The 18516-nt window shown below is 47.0% G+C and overlaps 1 protein-coding gene across 8 annotated transcripts in view; it reads right to left on the reverse strand.

Annotated features, from left to right (window-relative positions):
* Positions 1–18516, reverse strand: part of ARNT (aryl hydrocarbon receptor nuclear translocator) — a 48807-nt gene that overhangs the window by 11377 nt on the left and 18914 nt on the right. For 2 of the 8 annotated variants that reach the window (XM_075907776.1, XM_075907775.1), the window contains 12 exons: positions 17057–17101; positions 13449–13493; positions 9268–9481; positions 8895–9108; positions 8067–8166; positions 7316–7381; positions 5941–6026; positions 4993–5069; positions 4183–4317; positions 3144–3218; positions 2144–2295; positions 208–318 (listed from right to left, as the gene is read on the reverse strand). In XM_075907776.1, the coding sequence (XP_075763891.1) occupies positions 208–318; positions 2144–2295; positions 3144–3218; positions 4183–4317; positions 4993–5069; positions 5941–6026; positions 7316–7381; positions 8067–8166; positions 8895–9108; positions 9268–9481; positions 13449–13493; positions 17057–17101 (1320 nt within the window). The other 6 variants (XM_075907780.1, XM_014578040.3, XM_075907778.1 and 3 more) reach the window with 4 other exon arrangements.

An 18516-nucleotide genomic window follows, 5' to 3' on the forward strand; every position in this document is an offset into this window, starting at 1 on the left:
AGCTCAGCATTAGGCCTGCTACTTAACTAGGTCAGCTGATTGCTGTAATAAATATTTTGGAGCTGTTGACTCAGACATAGAACCCTAGAGCGCCTGCTCCTTCAACAAAGCAAAGAGGGGGAAGGGGTAACCAACAGGCCTATAAAAACAAGGTAGCCATATAGGGGAAGAACTAGGACAATCGGAGGCACAGTAGAATCCTTTCACCTAGATGCCAGCTGGGGTGTGCCCATCTCCAGGGGAAGGCCGACGTTCTGTCCCTGCTGTGAGCGCTGCATGGAGTTAGACACGGCAGGCCGAGACTCCTGGCTTGAGTTCCTGAATGTTTTTGAAAAAAGGAGAGGAAAGAAAGGATGCAAGAGTCAGTTACTGTCCTTTAAAATTGGCCTTTTTTGGTTCAGTCGTGAGTCCGAGCGCCTCATTTTTGCAAAAGCCTGATGAAGTCAAAGGAACGATCCTCAGCCTTTGGATCAGACATCTAATGGAATAGCTGGGATCCAAAGGGCACTAGTCCTCCGAAAGATACACCAAGGAAGAAGAGCTGTTAAATCTGTGTCCGCTGGAAGCCTCACCAATCTAATCAGTACTCCCAAGGCTGTCAAGCCTAAACCATACATGACTTACCATTTGAGTCAGTAAATACATCAGGGATCAGAACTAGGATGCCCTCAGGAAAGGGCCACTGTTAAACCGATTATTAACCTCTGGGCTCTGCTTCTCTCTAGTCGTGAAGCCTGTATAGGGCAACGTAACCTAAACAAGCTTTCCCATAAGGTAGAAAAATCTGCTCTCTCAACATGTGTTTTAAATGCTCTTGTTTCCACCCAGCGGAGAGCACTCGGAGCTGTGAAAAATAAAGGGAAGCACAGTTCACATCGGGCAGAGCCAGGCAGCTGGAGTGCACCTATGCTATCTGAGGCACAGCTGGGCTTTTCTGCTCTGAGCTGGCATGGTACATTTGGAAGCTGGAGTATGGAAATGGGAATGGATGTGTGTGGACTGATTAAGAGGAGGAGAGAATATTGTCAAAGAGACGCCTCTAATGCCAGGATAAGGCTAAGTCCACATCAGAGGCATGATTAGAAACCAGACGCCTGGATCTCTACTCCGTGTTCACACCATGGAGGTCTAGAGCCAAAGGGAAGCCCCTGGAGGGATTGGCTTAATACGGCTCTGAATCTTTTTGCGGGAGCCTGATCAGAACAAGGGTCTCCTCCTGGTGCTTGGAGATGGTACACGGCCAACTGTACGGCATGATTAAGAAAGGTCTGGGAGAGACCCTGAACATCCAACTCAAACTCTGCCCTCTGTCTACAAGCACAGATGGTCTGGCTTGCCTCTTGTCCAGCTGGACAGACTTCCTTTGAGGCTACTCCTAGCTACGCAATGGAAAGAGGAGATTTGAGCCTGGCGGGCACAAGTGCTAGACCTGTACAAAGAGCTGTGTGCTCCCCCTAGGTTGGAATGCCAACTAAGGCTAGGTATTGTGGTGCCCCCATGCCACCAACATGGCCAAGAAGGGAACAGGTGGTAGGTCATGAAGATCATAACAGAGAAAGGTCTATTTTTACTACTGTCTCACAATCCTTTCCTAGCGCTAGGATGAGCCACTGAAGCAAGCAGACTACACCAAAGTAAATATTTACTTTCTGGCGTCAGCTGAGGATTTTCCTGCCCACGTTCACTCTCCAACTTCCCTGCCTCCTCCTCCTCCTGCCACGGAAGCCAAGAGCTACCTTAAAATATCCTTGCCGAATATTAATATAGACATACAGCCTGAAGCATCAATGCAGTAACAAGCACCACCAGCCAGTTAAGACAAAACAAACTACACTTTGACAGCTCCCTAAACTGTTCAACTGAGCAGCCAAAAGAATTCCATTCAATGCATTTTAAAAGCATTTCATCGCACGCTCTACACCGATATCCAGATTCTGCCCCAGGAAGTTAGTGACTTTTCAAGAAAGCACAGACGCTTGGGGAGGTGGGGAGGGGGAGAAAGAAGGGGTGATGGTGGAAGAACCTGAGCTGGTAAAGCATCCTGTCTGTGCAGCTGGTCACGCTGGGAGGCAGTGGGTCAGGCAAAGTGCACATGCTATCACGGACAGTGCTCAGGGATTGAAAGCCATTGCCGTGTACATACTTAACGTTGGTGTTGGTACAGATGATGTACTCAATCTCATCTGAGTAGGGGTTCTGGAAGGTAAAGGAGCTGGTTCTCATCCAGAGCCATTCACGGTTTTTGGACCGGAATCGGAACATGACTGACAGAACCTGGCCTTTTAACTTCACCACCTAGAAAAATTTAACGCCATGAGTAATACCTGACAAAAGACGACGTTTGAGAGCAGAGTTGTTTACAGGCACAAACCCACCCACCCTGCTAGCAATGACGACAGCCTTCTTGGCTGTAAAGCTACGATAATGCACCTTGCTTCCCAGCCACACAACAACTACTCCATTCTTTTAAACTCTTTTTATATATTCCTCCAATGTCTGACTTCCCAGGATGATGGTATGGGCGTGAAATGCAGCATTTCCTTACACCTTCAATTAATGCCCTTTGCAGTTATGGAGTTAACAGAAATAAGAACCAAAAAGTTAATTTTTCCAGAAACCAAAAGCTGTCGGCTATTTAGGATTCTGACTACTGGGTTAAACAAGCGAGGAGCTGCTTTTCAAAATCAGCAGCAGTGAAACCTTTCCTGCCCTGTCAAGTCAAACACCCTCGAGGAATAGCAAGAGAGCCAGCTAAGTCACATTCATTAAAGTTTGACACCTTATGCATGGCAAGGCGGATGAATTGGCGTTTGAAAGCACCCCCGGAAGCGTGGCCTTGATGTCATGACTTTGTACTCACATCTCTGGTCTCAGAGAACTAGCCGCAAAGGGAGGAATTTAAAAATAAATTAGACACACAAACCCACCCAGTTTCATTTTGCATATTAGCAAGTTTAATGATCTACTCAAATGTATGCTGCTCCGTAACTGAGACATGTTAGGACAACGAGGTGTGATTCCTGCTTTGATAAAAGTCTAAACCAGTTCAGTTCCATTGCATAGCAGTCAGTCAAAAGGAATATCGGCTTATAAGCTGTGATGCAGATCAAGTTGTGAACAGCCAAGGCAGTTAAATATAATACCTGCTGAAAGCTGTCCCGCAAAAGCTGCTGGTCCTCTGGATGACAGAAATCCACAACATCTTTCCCCAGGAGTTCCTAATTTTGAAGAGGGGGGGGAAAAGTCTCCATTTAATAAGCAGACTGCCTGCTTTCAGCTTGCTCAACTCCAGCTCACAACTCCCTCATACAACTCTGGGACAAACACAGAGACCTCAACCTATTTTAGGAACGGACACTTCTACAAAACAGCTCCACAGGGATTAAACGTTAGGGTCAATTGCTCACTCTGAAAGGCTGTCAAAGACCTTGCTTCAACCAAATTTGCTCTAAATATACACCAGATTCACCTTCCTGCATTCAGTGTTATACAAGAACATCAGAATGACTACACAGTGTCAGACCAAGGCTTTCAGAAAGTCCAAGTACATTATATCCACTGGATCACCTTTGTCCATATCATTGTTAATACCCTCAAAGAATTCTACTAGACTGAGGTGGCATGATTTCCCTTTACAAGAACAGTGCTGACACTTCCCCCAATAAATTGTGTTTATCTGGGTGTCTGATAATTCTGTTCTTTACTATAATTTCAACTAATCTGCCTGGCCCTGAAATTAGCCCTATGGGCCAATAATTGCCAGAAGAGCCTTTTAAAAAAAACTGACACATTAGCTCTCCTCCAGTCATTTGTACAGAAATTCATTGAAGCAATAGGCAATATGCCATAGCTAGCAGTTCTGCAATTTCATATTTGAGTTCCTTCAGAACTCTTGGGTGATACTCTGTTCCTGGTGACTTATTACTGTTTAATGTATTGATGTGTTCCAAAGCTTTGTCTATTGACACTTCAGTCTGGGACAGTTGTTTTGATCTGTCCACTTCGTATTTCTTTTTTAAGCAACTGGTGAGGCAGAAATTAATGGCTAGTTCAATACCTAACCACTAATTTGTCTTAGCTCAGTTCTATCGGAAAACTACAGTCATGACTTGTGGAGCAAGAGGGAGGGGAAACCAATTTAAGTGCAGGACTCTACACTGGGAAGAGTCTGTTGTTTCTCACCTGTGGCTGGTAGCCAACTGTAGCCACACAGCGGTGATCTACAAAAGTGAAAATGCCTTCGGTGTTGTGTCGGGAGATGAACTCCGTTGGCTGACAAATGCTGTTCAGGTCTGTGCAGTTGGGTGAGCTCGTGACCTGAAGAGAAAAGATTCGATTTCAGGTTTAAAGAAAGTCACTGAGAAATGCAAGTGTGATCTCCCAGCCAACACATACGAGTCCTTGGCCTGGCTGAACGACGTTTTCTCCCACCAAATCATGGAGCAGTCATCGCTGCTTGGAAAGATACAGACGACAGACAGAAACATTCCCATTTAATAAGGTAAGTCAGAAAGGAGGAATAAACCTGCATGTGAACCCAGGTAAGTCCATCCCTAACTCAAAGACTGTTGATAAATCATTAACTATTTATAGAGCCTTTGGCCCATTTCCAAAGGGCAGAGATGCACCGACAGGAGTGGAGATGCCAGCACAAGAGAGTAGGAATTGTGAAGCCACATGGTGCATTCAGTGCATTGACTGGCATGTCAAAGAAGGCACCTGCCAGGTTGCCAAGCTTCATGCTGGGCTTGCGAGAAACGCACAGGTCAGTTTCGGTAGGGTCTGCAAGCCCCAGAGTTGTGGATAGTTTTATTCGTCAGAGATGTGTTGTGTTTGCTTTATCTAGAGCCACAGATGACAGCTAGGAGGAAAGGGGGAGGGGGAACCTGCAGAGACAATATACTGGACAGGACCTTGGGGAGAAAGCGGGAAAGGGGTTTAATCTTCAGCATGACCATATTCCAGAGACTTGCCGAGTGTGCTTTGACTCACCTGCAACCTCCCAATGGCCACAAGGCAAAATTTGCTCCCCTGGCCAGCATCTGGGTCATCGTCTGGCAACGAGACACCTGAGACAAAAGAGAAAATGCTCAAGAAATTACAGAACACACACACTAGAAGCCCCAAATCCCACAGGGGAAGTAACAAGATAAGCAGCTCCCATTTCCACATTTCAAGCCTTACAGTTTATTTTGTTGTCCATCACTTTCTTCTAGGCTACATCTAGACGGCTTACTTCTGCCGAAAGGTATGCAAATTTTGAACTAATTTGCATATCTTCTGATCACGTTATCAGAAGAGGCTGTGTCAAAAAAGATAGCAGTGTAGATGCGGTTCTTTCGAAAAAAACCTTTCGAAAGAACCCTTCATCCTCAAAAATAAGGTGTGTAGAGTTCCTTGGAAAAGGGTTTTTTCGAAAGAACTGCATCTAAACTGCTTTCTTTTTCGACAAAACCTCTTCTGATAACGCGATCGGAAGATATGCAAATTAACTCTGAATTTGCGTATCTACTTTCAGCAGAAGAAAGCAGTCTAGACGTAGCCCTAGTCAAAAAGGATTTGACTGGGTAAATTCAAAGTAGATTTCAACTTAATCAGACTGTTACATGAAAGTGAAAGAAAAAAAGATAACCCGGGTCTCGTTTCAGCACCAGATTCTCTAGCAGACTTTTTTGAAAGCAAGACCCATTCTCCTGACCACCAGGAACGTCCCAACCTTTTGTAAACCCTCACACCTACAGGAACCGATTCAGCAGAGTTTGGCACTCTTTAGTTCTTTAAGTTTTGAAACATGGGCACAAAACATCACTGCTTTCAGACTGCTCGTCTCTAAGTGCGACACGTGCACCGAAGGAAAACAAGAACATGCCAACACCACAGGTTCGATTAAGAGCAGAGTTGGTAACTAGAATGTTCCAAACAGCTGGTATAATTCCTTACCTGCGGGCGGCCAGGCTTTGATGTATCCCGTGCAGTGGACCACCACATAATGGGGCTCCCCGTCTTTCACTGCACCCAAGCCATTCCTAGAGCAGAGAACATTAAGATGATTCTTTCTATTTTTAAGAGGCTCATCTTATTTTGAACTGATCAAATAACTGAAATGGAGCGTAGTCCCTGAGCCTGCACACCTAATGACATCTAATTTAGATCCATGGACGGTGGTTTACCCAATGCAAGCCCATGCTCTGGGTGTCCCAGCTAGCTCAGGCTGTCAGCCCCAGGGCAGGGAGAGTTCCGGCTGTGTGGAGATGTAAGTAACCCCGTGTCTACGCAGACACTATGACCGAAGCGTTTCACCTCTTGCGGAGGCGAAGGTGTTAGACCAGCGTCGTGGGTGACCTAGTCAGCGGGAGTGATGTTCGATTGCAGAGTTAGGTCAATGCGAGCTGCCTTAACTTCGTAGTGCAGATTGCAGCCCAAACCCAAGACTGACTGTTAAAAGCTGGGCCTGGATGCAGGACTAGATCACTGACGAACTGCCCGGTCCTGGTCATTCTCTGGAGCATCTGGCTCCGCCCACTGTCTGAATTCGGGACTTTGGGCTAGCCGGGCTATTGGTCTGATCCAAGATGGTCCATCTTATGTCCTTAAGGTCAGCTGCGTGGACAATGAGCTATTACACGTGCTGTAATTTCCAAGGATTGAAGATCTCAGCCTTCCTTAATGTCCTTTAAAAGTAACATTACTTGTCTTCCAAATATAAAATACATTCAAGCCTATGGGGAAAACCCTCCATTTGTGCAGTTCTGCTAGACCTTTAATTTATACACTGCACAGAATAATGATTTGAGGCTTTAATCGACATATTAACCAGGCCTGTATTTAGGGGGAGGTGCAAAGGGTGCGAATGCACCCTGCCCCCCACAGTCCTTCATAGTCCGCCCTGGGGCCCATTCTGGACAGTCTGGGAAAGGCAGAGAGGAGCGTGGCCAGTCTCCCTCCCCCATGCTCTGGCCAGCAGAAGGAAGCCTGGGGCTCATTCCCCTGCTTCTTCCTGTAAGAGAGAGAGGCTGGGGGCAGAGCTGGACCAAGGGGACAGGGCATGGGGAGGTGAGGCAGCCATCAGCACCTCCCACAGCTCGCACCCCCACACAGACAGGCCTGTTAACAGTGTCTTGCGGAAAGTGGCATTGCTAAGGCCTCTCTCCATTGCGAACATACATCTTGAAGCACTCAATCAAGGCTGTGCTAGGCCATCGCACACATGCTTTGTGTACTAACCCTCCCACACTGCTCTCAGCTATTTTACTTTGCTACTCAATGTGCTGCAAGACTCGTCTCATCATCCTCTAGGGTTATCAGCTCAGTTTACCTGCATCGGTTCCTCAAGAAGCTGAGCCTATTCATGGAGACTGGATCTACTGAGCTGTTGCCGCACCTGGACCAGTCAGGAGGGGGGAAAAAAAAAAACAACAGTTTAATCCCCAAAGATTAAGACTGTAAATAAGATACTTTACCCTTTTATTCAAGATTCCAGAGTGTTTTATAAACAGGAACCATGCCCCAGCCTATACTACAAACTTACAACAGTGTCACTCAAGAGTGTGAAAAACCCACATCCCCAGGCAATACCATTACACCAACTGAATTTTTGGTTTACACAACACTATGGTGACAGGAGAAGTGACATTGAGGGTGGTGCAGCTGCAGAATGCGGCAGTGTAACTGTATTGCTGCAGGCACTGTACGTGTAGACAAACCCTTATCTATCTCCATCCCCACTATACAAGGGTGTAACAAGCCCTGCTGTACTGAAGCAGAGGGCTAGGTGACCTGCCCCAGGTCAGAGCAAGTCAATGGCCAAGCTGGAACAGAACCTGGAGTTACTGAGCTGCCTGTGGGGACTTCTGAGAGCTGTCAAATCCCCTTAACACAGGGGGGAAACATTAGGTGTTCCAGAGCTGAACCCTGTTTCACACAGCCCCCCTCTCTCTCCTCTAACCTGAGGCGGATGAAAGAGTTGGAGAAAAATTGGACTGCTCTGATATTTGGTAAGCAGCCAGTTAGCAGGTGTAACCGTGGACTCGTGCAACCCCGATTCCCTGCAGGCTTCCCGGTATTACCTCATGCGACATATGAAAGATCTCCTTGAGCCCATGCACATTCTCATGGACTGCTGGCCTTCCTTCTTGACTGTCCCAGTCTTTAGATCTAGGATTCGACCTGGGGGGAAAGACAAGCAGAGTGACACTGCTCTGCAGAACAAGTTCTGGGATTGTCTCCATCACCAGGATTGCACCAGACAGCATTCCAGGCACCGCTTAATTTTCCAAGTGGGAGCTACAACATAACCAGCTTTAAAATAGGACCGTGGTGGATAAATCCCATGTGGCAATGGAACTGAAGACCGGCTCCTGCTCCACATCTCCCTATAGAAGCGATTCCCTCTCTCCAGGCTGACAGCATTACACTCAGCTCTGATGCGAGAGGAATAAGAGGACAGGCCCTACTGACTCAAATCACTCTAGTAGATCAAGGCACCTTGTTTAGGGGTTCCTTGATGTCCCATCTCCTTCTAAACTAGAAAGGTGGTGTCTGTCACAAGGGGTCTGCAAGGGAGGCAGACTTCAAGGTTTGGAGGAACTTGCATGTGCATATTTGAGAATGGGGTATGGATTCAATGCTGTAACACAGAGAGGTGGGGGGGAGGAGGTAGCGGAGTGCCCTGCTGGTAACAGATTTAGCACCATGAATAATGGAAATTCAGCTACATGTATCCTCCAATACATCCTCAGGCTCTTTGTTAGAGGCCTAGGGTGGTTGGCTCTCTAGCAGGAATGCTAACAATCCAATTCTTGCCTCGTCGCATCATCCCGACACCAGGCCCATGGGCATGCTACACATCCAGGAACCCAGCAGCCCGGCAGAGTCCCTATGGCAGGTTGCTTTACCTGTCAGAGCATTCTCCGAAGTAGAGAGTTGCTCCCGCAATTTGCCCACGTCATCGGGATGCACCTGGTCATAGAGGGTGCTGCCAAACCATTCGGACTGCGGCTGGTTGAGGACGGGAGTCACCGAGTCGGAGACGTACACCACCCTCCCGGTCTCACAAGACACAATGAACAGAAAGCCATCGGCTGCTTCTAGAATCAAGTGTTTGAGTTCCTGCAGGCAGAACAGACATGTTATTAACCCAGTCGTGAGGCAGTCAACCACCCACCAGCTGCCTTTAGGCTCGTCGGCTGCCCCAACATTAACTGCCCTGTGGTTGAGCTACCCACTGAGTTCTTTCAATCTTTCCCGAGAAGCAAAATCAGCAGACACCTGATCAGTGAGAAAGGAGGGTTTGTAGGTGCCATCTGCAGAGGTGTTGCCGGTGCCCCGCAAGGACTTCATGTGAGAGACAGCCATGCGCAAGATAGTCAGCTTGTCTGGCTTGCGAGCCAGGGCACTGCAGGTGGGCACCATGTCGGACAGCTCCGTGATGTAGGCAGTCATCTTGTTCCTACGTCTGCGCTCTATCTCGCTGTGATTCTCTCTGGGAAAGCAGACGGGGAGAGGTTACAAAAGCCAAATGGATCAGCTCTTTCGCCACATCAACCCTTCTCGGGTTCCCACCAGGCCAGAGCGCAGAACAAAAAGTGCCAGGATCTTCAGAAGTTAGAAGGGCTGCAAAAGCCTTCCATGCAGGGCATGCATGAAAACACAGGAACAAGGGCAAGGGAGAGAAGCTTCAGCCAGAACATTATTGCCATACACAAGAGCATCTTGCTCTAAATTGTGTTGATTCAAGAAGTCTTATGAAGGGCTAAACTACATGGACATGGGAAACTCTTTACAGCTGCTGGAGAACACAGCTCCGCTCCACAGAAAGCAACCTACAATGATAATACAGGTTTCCTCAGTTGCTGGGGCCACAAAGACGCCGTGGAGTGGGTGTAAATCAGTGGTTCTCAAACTTTTTGGCCCGTGGCCCACCTGGCTCAACGCAAATCTTTCCGCAGACCGCCAGTTGCTAATGGAAACTCAGTTAATTACATCGGAGCCCTTTTGCTAGTGCTGCAGCTAGGGAGAATGGTTTAAAGTAAATTATTAAACAGATTAAGCATTTTAACTCTCTCATGTTAGTTTATCAGACTTCATTTTAAATAAAGTAAAATATTAATTTATGTCCAACAAAAAAAGGTTTCAATGTTTTCTTTATGGCGGGGGTGGGGAGCCTTTTTTGGGCCAGGGGGACACTGACCCACACACAAAAAAAATCAGTTGGGACCACACAAAAGTGAGAAGCAAAAAAACTGCTCCAAACCTCCCCCAACTGAGAAGCCTCACTCCTCTGGCGCTCCAGTCCCATGGGACAAGGGGAAGAGACAGGGAGGACTGAGGTTCAGGGCTTCCCATAGGCCAGATTTACTTTTCTGGACTTAGTGGGTTTTATGGGCTCCCTTAGTCACTAGGCTGGGGACAAAAATGAGGGATTCAGTGTGCGGGACATGGCTGCCAGTGAGTGGGATAGGGATGGGAGTGCAGGGTCTGGGCAGAAGGGGGTGAGGGTGGAGGTAGGGTGCAGAAGCAGGCTGGGAGGAGGGTGTCTGACTGGGGGAAGGGAGCAAGAGCAAGGGAGGGTGCAGCGTGTGTTCAGGAGAGAGGGTACGGAAGCAATAGTGGATGCAGGAGCAGGGTGGGGGTAGGTGTCTGGCCAGGAGGGAGGGTGCAGCATGTAGCCAGAAAGGAGAAGGATCAAGCTGGGGGTGCAGGGTCCTGGTGGGGGAAAGGGGGTGAACGAGAAGGATTGGGGTGCAGGGGTCTGGGCACGAGGGGGTACACTTAACTGGCTTCTCACCTCCACTGCTCCCATTTGCCAGTGGATTGTAGAGAGCTGCTCCCTTGTAAGACTGTGCTACCAGTAGCAGGAACTGCTCCTATAATATATTGCTATCAGAAGTAGCACAACCCTACAGGCTATTGTTTCTAAACAGAAAACTAAATGTTTAGAAGTGCTTCCCCTTTCAGCACTGGGGGGCTCCTTGCCTGTCCACTGCACTGGCTTTGTGTTTATGGCAACCCAAACAGCACCTTGTCAGCACCGGGCACAATGCAATAGAGAAGCGTATCTTGGTTTACACCAGCTCTTCAGAGGCAAGGGGTGATGGTGGGGGACAGTCCCTTCGTGGCCCTCCTTCTGGCTGCACCCCCCGACCTCCTGGGGAGAGAGGCAGCCTCCTCCCCTGGCTTCTGGAGGAGCCCCACTCTGCGTGGCGGTCCTACAGAGCAGCCCTCCCTGCCTCAAATGCAGCTGGCTGCACCACTGAGCAGAAGGCAGGATGGGCAGGTCCTACAGGGGAAAAGCCTCCAGGCTCGTCTGGATGCTTCCCCAGCCCCACAGCGCCAGTCCTACCACTTCTAGGGCTTCTCCAGCAGCTGGTGCAGCCCTTCCCCTGGGCAGTGCCTGGAAGCAGCAGGGCCCATGGCAGATACCACAGTGCAGTGCAGGGAGGTGGATGCCAATCTCCTGTCTAGCAGAGCCAGCTCCCTGCAGGCAGGGCTGATACTGGGCTGTGGTGTTGCTAGAGGGCTCCCAGAGGCAGTGTGGTGCACAAGCAGCTGTTGCCCCTCAGGGCACCCCAGGTGGCACCAGCAGGGAAAGCCTCACTGCTGTTTCCCCAGCAGGCTGGGATGACCTCTGTCCCCTCCCCCCCCCCCCCCCCACACACAGCGGGGAGGTAGTGTGGGCTCACTCCTTGCCTCGTGGGGGAGCTGAGCTCAAGCCACAGACCACTTGGGAGGTGGCCACAGACCACTAGTGGGCCGCGGACTGCACTTTGAGAACCACTGGTGTAAATACAATTTCTACCCACTCCAAGGCCCCTCACCCCTGCTGGAGTGTCATGTATATGATCACTAGGCTCCATGGCTTACTGATTTATTTGTTCTAAAGGTGAGGCAATTGCATCTCTACAATACAATTAAGCGTATTCTATGAGCCGCCCAACTTGCTTACCTGTGAGGCACACCTGTGCCTCATGTTCTACCGCGTGACTGACTGTGGGAGTACACCGCCGTCGAGAAACATTAGAATACATGTTCATTGATTTCACCTCCCAGTAGAGTCAGCATGCCCTTCTCAGGCATCAGGCTGCTCCTGGGAGGCATTCTCTATTGGCACCCCCCAGGATACAAGATACCATGGGCTCACATCACATTGCTTTTATGGGCCACGTGTAATTTAGCTGGGTTATGAAAATGGATTTTTCACAACCGAACAGAATGCTAGGTTTCCTTTAGGAACAACTGGTTAGAAGGGAAGAGAATGGATCAGATGGAAGAAAGGGCACAATGGGAGATGAAACTGGATGATGGCAGCTAGTAGAAGGAGCAGCAAAAATGAAAAAGGGAATGTTTAAAAAAGGAAGTGTCACCTATTAGCCTTATGCAGTTTTTAATAGGAAGAGGGAATGCCGTTTGGCACAGTGCTGTGAATATCCCATTCGCCTTTAATTCCACTTCCCATAGTTGCAAAGAAAGTTTACCTGCCCAGACATGTATTACTCACTTACCCCGTCAGGATTAAATGGGGAAATCGAGGATACCTCACATGCCCAGTTGCAAAATCTTCTTCCCAACAAGAAGGACTTTGCAAGGCAGTTGCAATGAGAGATTGTAGGGCCACTGCTCAATTGAAGAATGAGGACTCCTGAAAGTCTAGCACGCTACTGTCTCCACACACTGCTAGAGAGCCCCTCATTCACCAGACATACACTACAGGGTTTTCCTTTAATCCACTGAACATCTTTCTTCTCTGGTTAAATATTTCACCTATGAAATGCTGCACTTTCAGAAGCCATCTCTGCTTCTTAGACAGCATGTAATAAACCAACCAGAACCCTGACATTTGAAACACACACACCCATGTAATAATTCCAAGTATTACTTAAAAGCAGTGACTGTTTAAAAAAAAAAAAAAAAAAAAACCATCTGTAGGTTCGTGAAGTCTTACTCTTTTACAGCACAGTGCCCATTCTGTTTTACCAGGTGCCAAACCAGTATTTGGCATAACACTGAATTTACAAGAAGTCTGGCCAATACAATTATTCTATCTATTTTATAGTGTGGTAAAAGGCACCATCAGCACAACCCGGCAGCAGCTTAGAAAGTGGGTATTTCTTGGCACCTAGCATCTTTCAGTGCAACAGGAGAGAGGTTTTACTTGCCAAAGCTGAAATTAGCAGAGCTACCTTGATCTGTGAAAACACTGGCCTAGCCACTCTGTCCTGCGATCTTCATGCTCTCTGAGCTTGGATGCAAACGGTCTGTGGAGGGCATTCCCACAAGGAGAACACGCCTCATCTCCCAGTCAAGTTTTAATATCACACAGATCCAGAAGTCGCTCCAGTTTCAAGTCCTTTATTGCAGCAGATAAGAAAAAGGTGGGGATGCCTGAAGAAACATCAAGGAGAGGAAGTACTCTGCTTTGCCATGCTTGCAATCTCCATTCTCCTACCTACCTGGCCAGTCTTTCCTTATCCGCTGAACTCTGCTCATCATCAGACCTAAAAATAAAATTAGTGAACTAAGCTAAAATAGAAAAAAGCTTAAAGAATGAAAAAACGGGAAGAGGTAGCAATAGGTTGGATTTCCTAATACAACTGTTTTGTAATAAAACAAATCACAAAACAAGGGGCTCAATTGTATTATACACTTATCTAGCACTTTCTATCCGAGTGTCTCAAAGTGTGGTGAAAACATCAAGCAAGCCTATAAGGTAGGCAAGTGTTAGATTCATTTTTTACAGAAGGATAAACTGAGGCAAAGAAATAATTCTGTCCAAAGTCAGAGGATCAGCAGCAGAGCTGGGAAGAGCCCTCAAAAAGTCCTGACATTAAACTACACTCGCTTCCCTCAGGAAAAAAAGATTTTTTTTTAATTAATACACAGCCTATCAATTCATAGTGTTAACATACTTGTGAGCTACACAAGAGACACTCAAGACTTGCATACAAGGACACCCACAAATGCCAAGAGAGACAGAGACAAGTATCCTTTATAACACTGTTACATACACCACATGCACTGTTACATACACCGCATACATTTGGAGCGACCACATTGTGCAGGAGTGGTGAAACCACAACGGTACTGTGCAAGTCATCTAACCAAAGGGCCTACAAAAGTCTTATAGTAGACAGGTTGGTCTTACAGTAGTAGGGTTGGGGGGGGGGGGGGGGAGAAGGGAGGGAGAAGGGAGGGGAATTTTTTTTTTTTTTCAAAAAGTTCACTGGTACTATTTTTCCCAAGCCTCTCTGCCTTTAAGACCAGGGTTGCCTTGGGTACCACATTATTCAAAAGCTGTATTTGTAAGTTTTCAGATAATAGTTAACTATAATTTTAACTGTTTAACCGGTTAACTGTTGGCAGGTTGGCATGGCCAAAGGGGTCATGCCCAGGGCTTGGCAGCCGCGCGGTTCTGCGAGCTGTGCATGCACAGATCGTGCTGCGCCAGCTGTGCTGGCTTGTAATCTACTCGCCACGGGCAAGTAGATTACATGATTTGTTGAGCCCTGGTCATGCCTGCTCACTGAGGTGGGGATGGGGACACAGTCCCACCTGCTGCCCTGACTCAGCTGGTGGCCATTCACTGGGATTTGGACAAAGCCTGGTTAACCCATTACCCAGTAAACCTTCCAATAAACCTCATGCTTACTGGGCAACCAGTTAACCTTTTATACCCCTACACCAAGTACTGAACACATTAGCACAATTATGTAAGACACAATGGTCCTGCACATTAGCAGCTTTTCAACCCCAATGTCTCAGCTGTTTTACTTGTGTAATTTTTTTAACGATCAGAATGGAGGTCAAACACTGTAGCTGTTTGTTTTAAACGGGGTATTTATAAGGTCCATTGCTGCTAACATTTGTAGCTATGCACGCCAAGATAAGGAAAACCTGATCCCACACTTCAAGGTGTAAATTGATCACGTGCAAAGAGGTCAAGATGAATTTCCGCACAAACGCACATGCAACATGGTACGACCAGCTTGGAGTATTATAGAGTTTAACTCCTCGGAAGAGTCAAGGACTGAAACTATATATCCAACTCGAGAGCTAATGTCCGACCCCTGCAGATCAGCGTTAAGATACCACAACACATGATACCAAGAGAACCTGTGAAACATTGTGTGTCAATGCCTAAAGAATCGGTCGTCTTATATTTAAGTTTCTTCAAAAGCCACCAAGGCCGTGCTTACATTAGGCAAAGAAAGATAAACAAGTCAGCTAGCGCAGGTCGGTTAACATTAACTGAAGTGAACTGGCAATCGACTCAAGTACAAAAGCTTAGTGAAGCTGAGTCCCTCGAGTTCTCTAGTAGCTGTATGTGAATGCCCATGACAGACTTGAAGAGGCTGGCTTGGGAGGTCACACACTGCCGAGACTGTTATGAAGAGGGTTTACAGCTCCAGTGTAAACACACAGGGAAAAAAGGGGTTAGGAAAGAAACCTGGAAGTGCAGAACTGCTGCAACAATAGGCCTCCTGTGCAGAAACACTATACCTTGCCCAAGGAAGCTGAATAGGGCAAAAGGAATTCTGCCAAATTCCACACCCCCATTTGATCCTCCTCCCTTTCAGAAACCCACCACTTTTCTGCCTGAGACAGGCCTGCTGTGCAAGGGTCAGCCTGTTTCACGGGACGATTCCTGCCTCTTCGGCACTCCTGAACTCTAAGAGCCACGCCCTGACACACTGCAATGTCCATTTCCCACAGCGATCTCAGTGAATGGAAGTTCTTTATAAACACAGGTAATATCTGCTGCTTTCTCTCCTGAGGAAGGCTAGCAGTTCTGATACTGAATACTGGCTGCCATTGGAATCCCACTCTCTGAAATTTGTATTTTAACTTCAAGTTCAGGAGCGCCTAGATATAGGGCATTTAATGGTTTTAGGGCCACCTCTAGCTGAAAGGTTTAATACAAGTTATTGCATGCACTGTTGCTAATGCTCAAGAGTTGCTTGTTTTGGCTAAGTTTAGCAAATCAGAAGACAAAATGGATTCTTTCAATGAAGACATGGACTGGAACCAATGTTCAGAACAGAGATAAAACACAGAGGTTCTGCAATATTACAAAAGCGACATAAAAACATGACAAACATTTCAAATAAGTTTAATTAGCATCATTCTGGGTTTGCAGTGTCCCTTCAATGCCCAAGGCAACCAGAGAAATACAACGTCAATGCTCAATTCTAGATGGTACAGAGAGCTCTTCACAAGACAGTCGACATCCTCAGCTCCCACTAACTTCAGCTGTGCTTGAGAGCGCTCAGAACCTTACAGGGAAGTCCTACAGCACCAACGCTCCCAGACACTTCCCTTAAATTCAAAGTCCTCTAATAATGCTACTTTACTCCCTGGTCATTAACCCCCCTGTCCCCCTCGCCATTTATCTGCACCATTTTTTCCAGAATTCCTTTACAAAATATACTAGCAGGCAACACCCAGGAGGCATATTGCAGGCAGAAAAGGAAACTCTGGACAGGCTGAACATCTCTAGTCCGGCACCCTTGGGACCTGACCGGTGCCAAACCAGAAAATTTGCCAAACAACAGGAGGTCAATATTGTGTAGCAGCATGACTAACACTTCCACTGCTTACTGGGCTTTTAGACATTTCGGGGTAAAGCAGAAGTTAAACAACAGCACAGAACACTGAAAGCCAGGACTGGTGGCTGCAAACAAACTTTATGGGACAGTGGGAAACTTGGCCACAGCTATAGTAAATGGAAGCCCAGCTAACTAAAATCATGCTGGATCAAGTTTGACACAAGCTTACTGCACACTTGTATTTCTATAAGATTTGGGGGCTGCTAAATGACAGCTGAACAAGGAGAAGCATTGCAAAAAAGTGATTCTGAATTAGTTTGATGCCTTTACAATCAAACTGTTCTAAAGCAATTTAGCAGAATTGCTAGCTTCCCTCTTGAAAAATGTAGATGTTCCGCAGAATAAGATACAAAAAACAAAGGTGATGAACATGCGCTAATGGGTAGATGAGGCACCCCACATGGAAGAAGTATGACTTTGTGGGTTTTATGAACCACAGTACTGTAAATTCTTACCTGGCAAATCTTTCTTTATCATTTGGGAGCTGATCATCATCACATCTAAGAGGGAGGAAAAAAGGAAAATGTTTTTAAATACTTAAATATCATTCCTTTTCAATGATAAAGTAACATGTTTATTAAATCGCGTGGGAGAGACAAGACACTGAAAAAAATACACCAGTTACATAGGATACAAGTTGCAACCTGACACAGTGTAGTCATGTATTTGTTTCCCATTGCCAAGTGCTTTGAGATTAATAAACCATTAGTTACATTTCTCCCACGCAATACAGAATAGTGATCTCATACCAAGATCAGCCACCTCCCATTGCCTGACGGTCATAAGTAATATGACTTAAATTATGCTTGGAAGATGCAGTTTCTCCCATAATCTCATCCATTCAGTGACTTAGAATTCAGTAGATAAATCATACGTACTCTATAAAAATAAAGAATCCAGAACTACTGTCATGCTCGTTAGCTATTCAAAAGCCTCTAAATGGTATTAAACTACATAGCAAAATGCCACAGCGCCTAAGAAAAAAAAAACTGACATACGGATTTTGAGCTTCATTACACTCAGACTAAGGCCGAAAGGGAACAATCATCTAGTTCAACCTCCTGCACATTGCAAGCTGCAGAAACTCACCCACCCACTTCTGTAGTAAACCCATAACCTCTAGCTCCGTGGTGTTCAACCAGTCCTGAAGAACTAGCCACGCTCAACCGGCCAAATAGCCACATGTGGCTAGCGGCTAGCATGTTGGATACCACAGCTCTAAATGAAGTCCTCAGATCTTGATTTAAAGACTTAAAATTACAGAAACTCTATCATTTACTCTGTTCAAACCAGTAAGCCGGTGATCCCGACCTTCTTTATACCAGGAAACAGCAAACCCATTCACAAACTTTTGGTGGACCAGTAACATTTTATTTACATATTCATAGAATCCTAGAATCCTAGGGCTGGAAGAGACCTCAGGAGATCGAGTTCAGCCTCCTGCCCAAAGTAGGGCCAACCCAACTAAATCATCCCAGCCAGGGCTTGGTCAAGCCAGGATTTAAAAACCTCTAGGGATGGAGATTCCACCACCTCCCTAGGGAACCCATCCCAGGGCTTCCCCACCCTCCTAGGAACATTGCTTTTCCTAATATCCAACCTAGACCTCCCCTACTGCAACTCGAGACCATTGCTCCTTGTTCTGCCATTCCTCACTACGCAAATAAAGAATATGCAAATAAAATGTTACCCGTCTGCCACAAGCCCCAGCCCCCAGAGCCAGCCCTAACCCCTAGCGCTGGTTGGCTGAGAAGTGGGGCAGGACACGCCTCTCCCAACAGCCGCAGCAGGAGCGGTGTACCCCAGCTCCAGCCCCCAGAGCCACCGCAGCCCAGCTGCCAGAGGTCCACAGACCATTGTTGAGAACCGCTGCACTAAGCAACCCGTGCCCCATGCAACCGAGGAAGGTAAAAAA

This window comes from Pelodiscus sinensis, chromosome 24 (assembly GCF_049634645.1).
Source record: "Pelodiscus sinensis isolate JC-2024 chromosome 24, ASM4963464v1, whole genome shotgun sequence".
Lineage (NCBI taxonomy): Eukaryota > Metazoa > Chordata > Testudines > Trionychidae > Pelodiscus > Pelodiscus sinensis.